Genomic DNA, 12,421 nt, shown 5'->3' on the forward strand with positions numbered 1-12,421 from the left:
CAGACCTAAATGGTGTCTGTTGCAGGAGAGTGCATCTGTAATGCAGTAGCCCCTGTGGAGACGCGCCAGCTCAGTATCTGGTACCCAGGGTTTAGAACTGAATAGTAATATGCTGGCTTCATGGCAGGAGCAGGGAGAACCAAGCTTTCCTGTGGTCTCCACTGCAGCTCCTAGACCAGATGCCTCTTTCTTAGAAAGTACAAGAGGCTCCTAGGATAGAGCTCTGCCCTTCATTTTCCTCTAGCCATTATTGTTGGATCCTGTGTTGTAAGCTGTAGGGGAGATCTTCTTGATACTTTCCAGGCTATCTGGCTCTGAGATTCCTCACTCCAGGAAGGGTGTGTCCTCTTGAGAGGAGTCTTTTCACCTACGCCAGCCCCCTGCTCTCATCTGCATCCACACGGGCCTCTACACTGCAGGCCTCTGCACAGCGCATGGCGGGCCTCTGTAGTGCCTTCTTTCTTGCTCCTGCCCAGAGCCCTCGACGTGTGTTCTGAGCACACATACTCATACCCCGGAAGACACATGCCTACCTCCAGCCTCTGCCACAAAGCTGCCGTGAGCTTTTGTGTGAAGCTAGATTTTGTTTCTTGTGATATAAAAACTCAGCTGGTGGTTGAATTGTGAAGCCCTATGAGGTTCAGGGGAGACAACCAAACCTAGACTCTCAGAACTCGCTGTGAGCATGCGTGGCTGTGTTATGTGTCCAACTCTTGAGATGCTCTGGCCCTATATAGGGGACAGCAAGGCTGTCAACCACCAGCGAGGTCCTACAGCCACTGCAGGCCGCCCTGTGTGATACAGTCTTCATGATTGACAAAGGGCTCCCAGCTGTCACAGAGATGCCCACATTGCTGAAGAAATAAGACACAGATGCAAAGCTGGGTGACTGCGGTAGTTACTGGTCACATGCAGGCTAACCTGCAGTTCAGCCATCTGTCCTGATGGCCTGATCCTGGCAGCTCAGCAATGGGGGCGCCCGAGACTTGGGGCTTGGAAATGGGGGCTTGGAAAACACTAGTCTGAATGGAGGCCCACCAACGGCTACTTCACTCTCATCTACTTTAACCAAACATGAGTTCATCCTTCTTGGTCTGAAGTAGTGAAAATCTTGTTAGAGAGATTTGTCTGCATTTTCATGGCAGCACATTCTTTCCTGCTGTGCCCTGCAGCTGCCCTGGTCTGCCGTGGCTCACAGAGCTCAGAGAAGCCTTGTTGCAGAAGAAAGCCTCTATGTGGGTCAGCGTCCTAAGGCACTGTGGCAGTGTGTTAGCACAGTCTGTATGTAGTAGGAGAGTGAGTTACAGCTGTCACACAAAGGTGGCCTCTCGGTGACTGTTCTCTCTGTGTCTCGTAGGTTGGGGACATTGTCATGGTGAAGGAAGATGAGACCTTTCCCTGTGACCTGATCTTTCTCTCCAGCAACCGGGCCGATGGGACGTGCCATGTCACCACAGCCAGCTTGGATGGAGAGTCGAGCCATAAAGTAACGTGCCTGGGTTTGGGGTGCAGCTCACGGTCTTAGCCAGATTGGCCTTTGGCGACACATCTGACATCCTGGGTGTAGACTGGGTGTAGCACTTCTGTGGTCGCAGAGCTCACTGGAGGGCTGTGCTCTCTAACCTTTCCTCTTTTGCTCTCTCCTGTTTCCATCTCTCTTCTTTCCTCCTTTAATGTTTGTGACCATCGCCATCTGAGGTGGGCAGACACACTTGTTGTCACCCAGTGAAAGACTTAAGGAGATTATTACATTTTTGTTTTGTTTTTTCAAGATAGGGTTTCTCTGTAACAGGCCTATGTTTACTTAACTATGGTCCCCACAGGTGCTCTCTAGGCCGTGTGGCCCTGGACAGCAGCACAGTGCCAGCTGGTGTCTGCTTAGAAATGCAATTCTCAATTCGCGCTGACATCTGAAAGATAGCTTAGCTGCAATGGCCTAGCAGCCTTCTGGGGGGTGATGCACACTTAGTTCAGATTTGAGGGACCTTCTGGTCCGAACAGCTGAACAGCTGCACAGAGCAGGGACAGGAGGACATCTAGCCGCAGGATTTGGAAAATAAGACCAACTGATGCTTCTGGCATCGCCTAAAAGAGGAGGAACACACAGTGCTTAATAAGTCTTAACCAGGTCAGGTACACCAAATATCAGGTTTAAGGAAGTCCCTGGCTTGCCCTTTGTCTTGCTGGCAAAGGATGCTGGGAGTCAGAAGCACTGAGAGTCAGGGCTCCTGTCACCCAAAAACAGAGCAATAGCACGGTCTCATCTTTCCATGACCGTTTGCACCCAGACTCACAGTAGGGCTTACAGGATGTGCATGGAGAACAAATTCTGGGGTGGGTTCCAGAAGCCAGGTGGGGTGAGGTTTGGGATGTAGCTCATGTTCCTCTCCTCTGCAGACTCACTACGCAGTGCAGGACACCAAGGGCTTCCACACAGAGGAGGATGTGGACGGGTTGCACGCCACCATCGAGTGTGAACAGCCGCAGCCTGACCTCTACAAGTAAGCTGAGCACACTGACCAGGGAAGACTGGGGCACTGCTGAAACGGTACCTGCTGCCGTCGACCAGCGCCACACAGACCTGTGGCTTCCCCACGAGGAAATGATTTCTATCTGTGGGTTAAGAAATGTCATGTAAGCCACAGGTGAAGAAACACGGAAAGTTAGATGAGAAGGAAGGAAGAGCTGAGTGGCTCAATTACCACCCGCCATGCTGCAGGGCAGGGTGAGCCAGCTGTGCTGCAGACTGGAGGCCCCACTGGTGCTGTCAGTAATCAAATGACCTTTTCTGTTGCCAGGTTTGTGGGGCGCATCAATGTTTACAACGACCTGAACGACCCTGTGGTGAGGTGAGTCTTCTCAGGAACTGAGGCCTTTGTTCTTTGATGATTTCAAAGGCAGGGCTCTGTCTCACAAGCAGGTTCCACTGTGCCGTGTTGACTCTGGGGTTTTGTCTGTGCGTGTCAGTGTAGTGAGGATTCTGGGACCTTCACCCACAGCACTGCCAGTGGGTAGCTTCTCCTGCTGACCCAGGTCAGAAACCATGGGATGATTCTTAATGAGCGCAGGGCCCAAACCATCTGTGAGAGCCACCTTCATGTGCTGTGAAATCAGAAGTTTCCAGTACAAAGGCCTGTCTGAGATAGCCTTCCTGTGGCTCTTATTGGGTTGAGATGCTCAGGATTTCTTCCAGGCCCAACTAGGATGAGGGGACCTGCTACCTGCATGGAGGCACCGTGTGTGTGTGCTAGTGGGCCTCCTGCACCAACACCACTGCCACAGTCAGGGCATGCATCTAAGAGAGAGCAGCCATCAGGGCGCTGGTGAGGCTGAGAGGCAGCCTGGTACTGGCCCTGGGAAGCACCTCACACGTTCCCAGCTGATCACCACCTGCTGCCATGCACCTCCTGTGCTCCACTAGAGAGCTGTCTCCTCAGGTTGCTAGATCGGCCGTGTGTGATGAGCAAGCGTTTGGGTTTGTTGCTTAGGAAATGGGCTTTCGGGAGGTTGTAAAGTTGGTCTTTTCTTGCAATTTAAGCAGTTTCCAAAATATTGATATCCTGGTATTATTGTGCGATAAAGGAGACATTTTCCCGGAAGCAGAGCACACTTCTTAGGGGAGAAGTACCACAGAATCAATAGTCGCCGGAGCATATATATTTGGCTTGTCTCCCATGGGACTCAGGAGACCGCTGCTTTAAGGGAGCAGTCTGCGTTACTTCTTAGCATGCTTTTTAGCATACTTCTTAGCATAGTTTTTAGTGGTTAGGTTGTTTGTTTATGTTATTTATTTTTGAGATCTTTTCTTGGGTTAGCTAGGAAGGCCCTGAACACCCGATCCTCCAGCCACAGCCTCCTGAGTGTTGGGTCGCATCTAGTGCTGCCATTCCAGGTCTTACCTTGCTTTTGTGTAATTGTCCACCAGCAGGTTAGCAGGGTGGTAACTTGTAGAGGGCATTACTTGGTTTCCAAAGAAGAGTTCCTCACTGCTTTGGAGACTAGACAGTGTGGAGAGCTGCTCTGTTTTGGGTGAAGGAGTAAATGAAGTGTGTTCTCATTGCTGTCAGTGAAGCCAAGGGAGCATGTGCTTTGGACCCTGAGCTCACACTGAGGTGGAGCTATGGCCCGAAACTGGGGACCATGATCCTAATGCTCTTTATATGCTTAGCCTCTCAACAGCAAGACTGTTCACTGTATAATTTAGGTTATTAAGATGTTTATAAATATTAGAAGTATTCTAATATAAATATGAGAAGTAATAAACAGGAGGAAAATGTTTGCTTTTATCAGTCCTTCAAGCAAATTCCCAGTCTACTCAATTATATCTCTTCTTCCATCTATCCACACTAGAAGCAAAGCATTTTGTCAAGTAAGTTATTTTTAGAGCTCTCAGAGACCCATTTAAGGTGAGGCCATTTGTTCTCATTAACGCTTATGACATGAATTATTGTAAGCAAGTTGCTAACAGAAGCTGACAGCACAGTACAGCCGGGGGAGCTGTGTTGTCAGTGGCTGTCAGACCGAAGGAGCCGCCAGTTGCCTGCTGACAGCCTTGTGGGGTGCCTGAGCAGCTCGAAGCCTTCCTCCCCGGCCTCCTGTAGGGTGCAATCTGAACTGTGTTGGCCAGACACACTGGCCTTGGGAGCGCTCTCATCCATCCCAGAGGGCAGACACGAAAGCATGTAAGTTAAAGGCAGACAGGCTTCCCTCTGACACACAGTGGGTCACTGGGATATGCGAGCGGTAGTGGAATTTGCACAGTTAGTTCTGCTTCTTTGAATTCTCCCTTACTGCTTGGAAGGGAGGCTTACAGCCAGCCACTTTCCTACAAATGATCTCTGCATGCAGAACTCCCACTACTGAGGCCCAGAGCCCTAGCCTCACTTTGCCCTCAAAAATGTGAAAGTAGGAGTCTCCGCGTCCTGAGGACGGGAGGGAAGCAGCCGAAGTGTGAGTGGGAATGACTGAACGTTAGCCTTCTCCGATCGTTCTGAGGTCCTCTAGCAAGCTCCTCACATGGGAGGTGTGTTGGGAGAGGGTTGCTGGCCCTGACCCACCTAGTAGGTCTAGGTGGCATTTCTGATGTCCCTAGGTGTTACAGCTGGCTCAGATAGGGATCCCATCTGAGGACTCTCCCTGTGGCCCCTGGAGGAAATGTCACTGAAACATGCAAGCACCTGGTTATTCGAGGATGGGGAGTTCTACTGCCTTGAGGCCTCTCTGATGCCACCGTGAAGGTCCAGGGCATATGAGTGGCAGGCCAGGAAAACAGAGGACTAGATACAGTCCAGCACACAGTGTCCCCACCTCAGGGACGCCCAGGGCTTGTGCAGATGGACTTGGGTGATCTCAGTATGAGCAGATGCATGTACGCCACTTGCTCTTAGGCGACTGACTTGGTTTTCACCTGGGTGTCCACTGCTCTGGTCTCCTTATCTTCCAGGCCGTTAGGATCAGAAAACCTGCTTCTCAGAGGAGCCACACTCAAAAACACCGAGAAGATCTTCGGTAAATATTTTTAATTCGCAAACCAATAGTAATCATTTCTAAAATCAGGGATATACTAAGCAAGCAAAAGTCTTCCGCAGCACCCCTAGAAGCCACCAGATGCCTTAACCCCAGACTTGAGGTAGAGGGTGACTTTTGCTAAGAGATAAGTGTTGTATAACCTGAGCCCACAGAGCCACGACAGTGAAGGCTACAGCTTGCTTATTGAGGACTGTAGTTCACGACAAAGGAACATGATGCTGTAGCCAGGAAAATGCTCCGAAGCACCGCAATGCAGGGGCTTCTCTAAGTCTGCACATCACTGTCCGTACCTCCCATCAACAGTGTCCTGTTTAACTATACGGAAAAAAAACCTTTTTTTTTTCTGAAATAACTTTTATGATAACACACTGTGCCCTGCTGCCAGATTACCCAGTATTTGGCGCTAAAGAATATAAGTGCAGATTAGCTCCTGTGCAGGAAAAGCCCTAACATGAAGAATCCAGCCACATGGGTCAGGAAGCTTGCCTGCTGGTTAAAGTTGGGCGTGTGACCTGTTGGTGTGAGCATCCTTTCTCTGAGTGTGGACATCACAGACTCTTCTGCTTCTAGGTGTGGCTATCTACACAGGCATGGAGACCAAGATGGCCCTCAACTATCAGTCCAAGTCCCAGAAGAGGTCTGCTGTGGAAAAGTAAGGCCACTCCCCTGCTGCTCCTTTCCAGCCATCACTGGCTCTGTAGATGCCGCAGTGTCCTCAGGGCCCACAGTGTCCTCAGAGGCCCACTCTTCCAGGGACTGGGGCTACTGACTGCAGAGCCCATTAGTCTAGGGACTGCTTGTCTCCCTCCTGGTAAGATAAACAGCTGCACCCTCCTGTCCGCTAACTCGCCGCAGTAAGTCATTTCCCAGCGTCCTAGTTCCCTGATGACAGATGTCTGTATCCCCACACAGTGATCCAGCCAACCCTCAGAATGGGGGTAACACTCAGCCCCTTTAACCAGGGCACTTGATGGGAACCAAGTGTGTTCTGATGTGGATTTACTGAGTTCACTGTGACAACTGTCAGGACGGTGGTTAGACTTACGAGAAAGGTTTTGTCATCCCTGCCCCTGTCAGAGCTGTCCTGCTTGCTGTCGCAAAGTGAAGCGCCAGGAGCTAGTTAGTCACCACGTGCAGGGTGCTAGCAGGTGACCCTAGGAGGCTGTCCCTGGGCTTGTCTGCACTGTGTGAAGTGTGAGAACGGGGAAGGGCTTTTCATCAGTCAGAGTGCTCTGCTTGCAGAAGTCTGTGTGCTATGTGTGGGCTTCAGAAGCAGACCGTGAAAACGGAACCTCTCCCCAGGTCTGCCCTGCCCTGACTCCACACAGGCATTTCCCCCTCGGGCACTTCTTTGGGTACTCGCTTTGGTGGTGCCTGATGGTGGACGAAGCCAGCTCTGGCCGCTCCTGTTCTGTAGCAGCAGAGTTCCCATGATTCAGAGTGGCTTGTCAGCCACATGGCAGCACGCAGCTTTCCCTTTCTCCCCGTGGCTCTGTTCCGGTGTCCTGAGCATTGGCAAAGGCGGCCTGTGAGCTAGCTGAAGTTTCATCTCACTGGGTCAGACTGTATGCCTCCTTCTAGGGCATTGCTGAGTGTCGTGTGCTGTCCCTTCATGGTGAGGAAGCAGAGCGGCCTCTGAAGGCTGGAATCTCTCTGTCTAGGTCCATGAACGCGTTCCTGATTGTGTACCTCTGCATCCTGGTGAGCAAGGCCCTGATCAACACGGTGCTGAAGTACGTGTGGCAGAGTGACCCCTTCCGAGATGAGCCATGGTACAACCAGAAGACCGAGTCGGAGCGCCAGAGAAATCTGGTATGGACGCACATCCTGTGTGTGTGAGGGAGGTGACCCTTAGGCCGTGGTGTCAGAAAACTAGAGAGGTGAACTTGCTTCAGGCAGGAAGGAGCCTTGCCAGAGCTTAGGACAGGTGTCCTCACTGGCACCTGGTGTGGGTAGGTGTGAGCTGCCTGCTGTCCTTGGGGACTAGGAGGTACACGTGTGGAAAGTATTCTTTCCCACAGGAAGTGTATAAAGACCAAAATCATGTTGATGTCTCCAAATCTCAGCATACCACCATTGAGATAAATACACTTTTTGTGGTAACTAGGTGAGCACAGGCTCTGACCTCAGAGCAGGGGCATCTGCAAGCATAAGCCTCTGTACACTGAGGGCACATCAGGGCCATGTGCACATGTAGCCATTGTGTGTAAGCAAACACCCCCATGAGGCTGTGCTCCAACTGTCTGACTGCTTCTCCTTGATAGCTTAAAGGACAGGAATAAAGTATGCAGAACAGTCACTCTGAGCTGAGTGTGACGGTGTGTTCCCGTAATCCCAGAGCAAGGCTGAGATGGGGGACCATGAGTTTGAAGTCAAAGTCACTATATTGCCAGATCCCATGTCTTCATAAGCTGGGCGATTGTTAGAGACAGAGGGACATCAGGAATACTCAAGGGCGGCATTCCCATTGGGCCCTACTTAGCGTGGCGTCTGTTTATCCTGGCGTGGCTAGTGTGAGCTCCTGTGCCTGTCCCTCCCCACCCCTCCACCGGCCATGCAGCCCTTCCTCATGCAGCTGGCACTGTCAGTTCCTCAGGGCCTTCACTGACTTCCTAGCCTTCATGGTCCTCTTCAATTACATCATCCCGGTGTCCATGTACGTCACGGTGGAGATGCAGAAGTTCCTTGGCTCCTACTTCATCACGTGGGATGAAGACATGTTCGACGAGGAAATGGGCGAAGGGCCTCTGGTCAACACATCTGACCTAAACGAGGAGTTGGGGCAGGTCAGTATCTCCCAGAGGCCACTCGAGCTCCCAGCTCCGTGTCCACCCGCTGTGTCCTAGTGGTCTGGGCATCTCTTTGATAACAGGTAATTGGCCCGGGTCATGCACCCTTTGTGTGCTGTTGCTGCAGTGGGTGAAGGTCAGAAGTACGGGCAGCAGTGGAAAGGCAGTGACATTTTACTCTGGGTTTTCCCCCCTGCGTGTGTATTTTTTAATTTGGTTCACATAAAAGCAATCAATGCAGGGTTCTTTTCTTTATAATGTGGAAAATTGGTTGCTTTAGGTCATTTGGATAAGCTCAAACCCCTGGAGTTTCCTACTCTTTCTGGGCCTAACAGTTGAGCAAGGGTGGAGCCTGGTGAGGCCACTGTCCCTGCACTTGCTGCTTTCAGGCTTTACCTTCTTCTTGTATATATGACCTTTAACCTCACAGCAAGCTGGATGAGCAAACAGAGCCCTGGGGCAGCGCTGTGGGGTGCAGTATTGCAGAGTTAAGGGATGCGTGGTCTTCAGAACCATATAGGTCCCTTAGCTCAGGGTCCACAGGAGGGGTGGGTAGGAGAGATCTGCCTTCCCAGACTGGTGCAGAATGAGGTGACAGGTTTGAGGCGACAATCACAATATGGGGGGCAGCTGTCCAGGGACCTTACCTTGTGAGGACAGGGCTGATACCCATCCACATCTGCTGTCTGAAGACCTCAGTGCTGCTTCACAGAAAGGCTACTCTTGCCATAGCACCAGCCTGCAGGGGGAGCCTTACATCATGGGAAGAGACATTTGGCATATGGCAGTTTTTTAAATAAATAAGCCCTGTTGAACTAAACACTGCAGCTGCCCCTGTGGTTGCCTAGCAACACCATGTAAACAGTCTGTAGACTGATAGGCACATGTCCCCCACCTGCCTTGGAAAGCTTTGGTTACTGAAGAGGACACTGCATGTGTCGATTTTCTGATGCATTCCTCTAGGATGTCTCAGGCACCGCCTCCTGTGTGATGCATGCAGTCTGTTCGAGGGCGTCTTTAGAAATCAGTCAGGAAGTATTGTAAGAGGAACGTCAAGGGATGCTCTGGGGCAGGACGCCTCTCCCAACCTAGAGTCCATCACAGATTTTGACTCTGTCTTGTCCTGAGCAAGGCAGGCTGCAGCCTGTGTTGCATGACCTGGGCCACTGAGGTCAGGACCAGCTGGTGAATACACAAAGCAATGGCTGCCCTGGAATGTGGGCGAGCACGCCTCTCCATTTACACAACCAGGCAAGATGGTAGTTCTGTCAAACTGCTCACAACCAACCAGTGTCTGTGTCTGAAGCAGAAACGACTGCCTTCCAGGTTGACCTCACGCAGGTGCTTCAAACTTTTTCCTGTGTGGCCCTCCTGTCCCTGTGACGTCAGCACTCATGTCCATGTTATGTGGAGGAGGAGCTGAGGCTTGAAAGGCTTCCCAGGCTCCTGAGGAGTCAGGCGTGGAGTCACGTGTCACCTCTGATGGCAGTCCCTGCCTGTGGCATGCGCTATAGGTTGTGGAGTGGGCAGCCTGTGTCTAGTAGGGCAGGTGATACCTTTTGCAGTTCTTCGATGGGCACAGATGCAAAACCCCTGGACAAACTAGCAACAGGGCAGGTGTGATCACATGACAGGATCCAGTGAGGCTTCTCCCTGGCATGCCAGGATGGGTTGGCACCTGCAGCTCAGTCGACAATGCCCACACCACACTGCAGGAGAGTATGCCCCAGATGATCACCCGCAGATGCCGAGAGGGCACAGACAACGTTTCTTGGCAAGTCGGGTAGAAGGCATATCCTGTCACAGCACAGACCACATGTAACAGTCCATAGCCAGTGTCACAGCCTGTGCAGAAATGCTAGGCTGCCTCAGATCTGCAGCAGCCGAGGGCTCCTGCTCTTCTTCAGCTGCTCAATACGGAGCTGCAAGCAAGGGAGGAGAGAGACTACTCTCTCATATCTGTCACCAGTGTGAGGATGGGGGTGCCATGAGTACCCACACATAATACTGCATCTGTCTGGGCAGACTCTCAGAATAGGCTTGGCTAAGATGTGTCACCTGCCTAAATGTGACTTAACCTGCATGTGTGGTACCCTCAGGTGGAGTACATCTTTACAGACAAGACGGGCACCCTTACAGAGAACAATATGGCCTTCAAGGAGTGCTGCATCGAGGGCCACGTCTATGTACCTCATGTCATCTGCAATGGGCAGGTCCTTCCCGACTCGTCTGGCATTGACATGATCGATTCTTCCCCAGGTGTCAGTGGAAGGGTAGGTCGTAGCCCCTCGGGGTGGAGGCATGCAAGTTGGAGGGCACTTTCACTCAGTGAGGTCATGGTTAGAATTCACTGTGGTGCCGTATCCCCTTCCAAGGCGCAGGAGGTCCTGACAGAGATTCCTTTGCTAGAATTGACCTGGAACACAAAAGCAAAAGTGGGAGTGCGAGTGGGCCAAGCAATATGCTAAGTATAATGTGAATATGCAGTTTGTATGTACAAAGCTGCATATGTAAACAAATGTGCACACATGCGCACACACACCAAGACACATACACATACGTATTTACATGCATAGAGATTCATATGCTACACTTGTGCTAGCGTGCACACACACATACACACAGGTTGTGGCCTTGGGTCTTCGTATCTTGGTCAGGGTTTAATTCTCAGTAGCATTTGTATCGAGACTAAGATGTTTCATGCATGACCACAAAAGCTGAGGCATCCACTGAGAGCCAGTCATGGCCTGTTCGTGATAAATGAGCTATTCACAGTCAGGTCACTCACTCCTTCAGTCTGAGCTCCCAGCCGAGACCTGCCATAGCAGCGTCACACCCTCCTGTTCCCACCCAACTCCCACCAACTGCATTGGTTGTCAGGGAAGCCTACCATTGGCCACTGTGCTGCCCAGCTACTGAGGACCTCAGACTCTTCAAACTCTGACTACAGGGTGCAGTCAGCCCTGAGGAAGCCGAGCTGATCTGGGGCAGCCTGCTATGACCTCATGCACATTAATTCAGCTGCAGCATGGGGCCCCTAGCTCCTTCTTTCAGTACCATGTTAGGATTGAGTATCCGGCTGTAGGCACACAGCTGGGGCTAAGTCATGCAGAGTGCAGTGTCTTGCTGGTAGCCATCCACCATGGCCTCGTGGGTACTGTGGCCAGGAGCAGGCGAGGAGGGTGCTCAGGAATGAGTGTGCCAATTGCATAGGTGACCCATTTCCCCACCACAACATGGCCGTTCCTGAGTGCGCTCATAGCCAGGCCCTGCTTGTTCCTAGGAGTGTCACTATGCAAAACCCCTTCTTTCAGTCTTCACTGCCTGTTAATACTCACATGAGTTGCCATGGCAACACTGGAGTCGGAAGGAGTGGCCTGTGCTGCTTTGTAACTACTGGGACAAGCTAATAACTCTTCACCCCTGGGAGGTCTGGGCTCTGCTCTGTGGGCCCTCTGCCGTCTTGCTCACATTCTTCCCCTGTCTCCACAGGAGCGGGAGGAGCTGTTCTTCAGAGCAATCTGCCTGTGCCACACTGTGCAGGTGAAGGATGACGCTTACGGGGATGACGTAGATGGCCCCCAGAAATCTCCAGACTCAAAGTCCTGCGTGTACATCTCGTCCTCGCCAGATGAGGTCGCGCTAGTTGAAGGTGTTCAGAGGTGAGTCAGGCTGCTGGGCCTAGGGCTCAGAGAGTGTTGGGGTAACCGGTCTGCCACCCAACACGTCAGTTGTTCTTGCACGCTTTGTGCAGGTGGCTCTCCTTGCTGTGTTTTCTGTGCTTGCGGCCATCTAGACAGAGCCTTCACTAGGCACCCCAACACGCGCGCACACACCCGCACACAAACACATACACACACGTGTACACGTGCGCACACACAGCTTTTGAGGCTAGGTTTGGAAGCATTTATAGTAGTGCTGCTCAGCCTGTGAGCCTTGACTCCCTGGGGCTTGCATATCAGACACCTACATTATGATTCATAACAGTAGCAGAGTTATAGTTATGAAGTAGCACAAGAGTAACGTCAGGGTTAGGGTCAGCACAGCGTGAGGAGCTGTGTTAAAGGGCTGCAGCGTCAGGAGGGCTGCTGGCTTGTAGGGTA

General features: G+C 51.7%; 1 protein-coding gene across 1 annotated transcript in view; it reads left to right on the forward strand.

Annotated features, from left to right (window-relative positions):
• Positions 1 to 12,421, forward strand: part of Atp11a (ATPase phospholipid transporting 11A) — a 106,333-nt gene that overhangs the window by 61,593 nt on the left and 32,319 nt on the right. The window contains exons 6-14 of the mRNA XM_051169908.1: positions 1,358 to 1,486; positions 2,398 to 2,501; positions 2,799 to 2,849; positions 5,444 to 5,508; positions 6,100 to 6,181; positions 7,191 to 7,341; positions 8,118 to 8,315; positions 10,418 to 10,591; positions 11,811 to 11,980. Coding sequence (XP_051025865.1) covers positions 1,358 to 1,486; positions 2,398 to 2,501; positions 2,799 to 2,849; positions 5,444 to 5,508; positions 6,100 to 6,181; positions 7,191 to 7,341; positions 8,118 to 8,315; positions 10,418 to 10,591; positions 11,811 to 11,980 — 1,124 coding nt within the window. The remainder of the gene's footprint in view (positions 1 to 1,357; positions 1,487 to 2,397; positions 2,502 to 2,798; positions 2,850 to 5,443; positions 5,509 to 6,099; positions 6,182 to 7,190; positions 7,342 to 8,117; positions 8,316 to 10,417; positions 10,592 to 11,810; positions 11,981 to 12,421) is intronic.

The sequence above is a fragment of the Acomys russatus genome, chromosome 27 (assembly GCF_903995435.1).
Source record: "Acomys russatus chromosome 27, mAcoRus1.1, whole genome shotgun sequence".
In the NCBI taxonomy this organism is placed as follows: domain Eukaryota; kingdom Metazoa; phylum Chordata; class Mammalia; order Rodentia; family Muridae; genus Acomys; species Acomys russatus.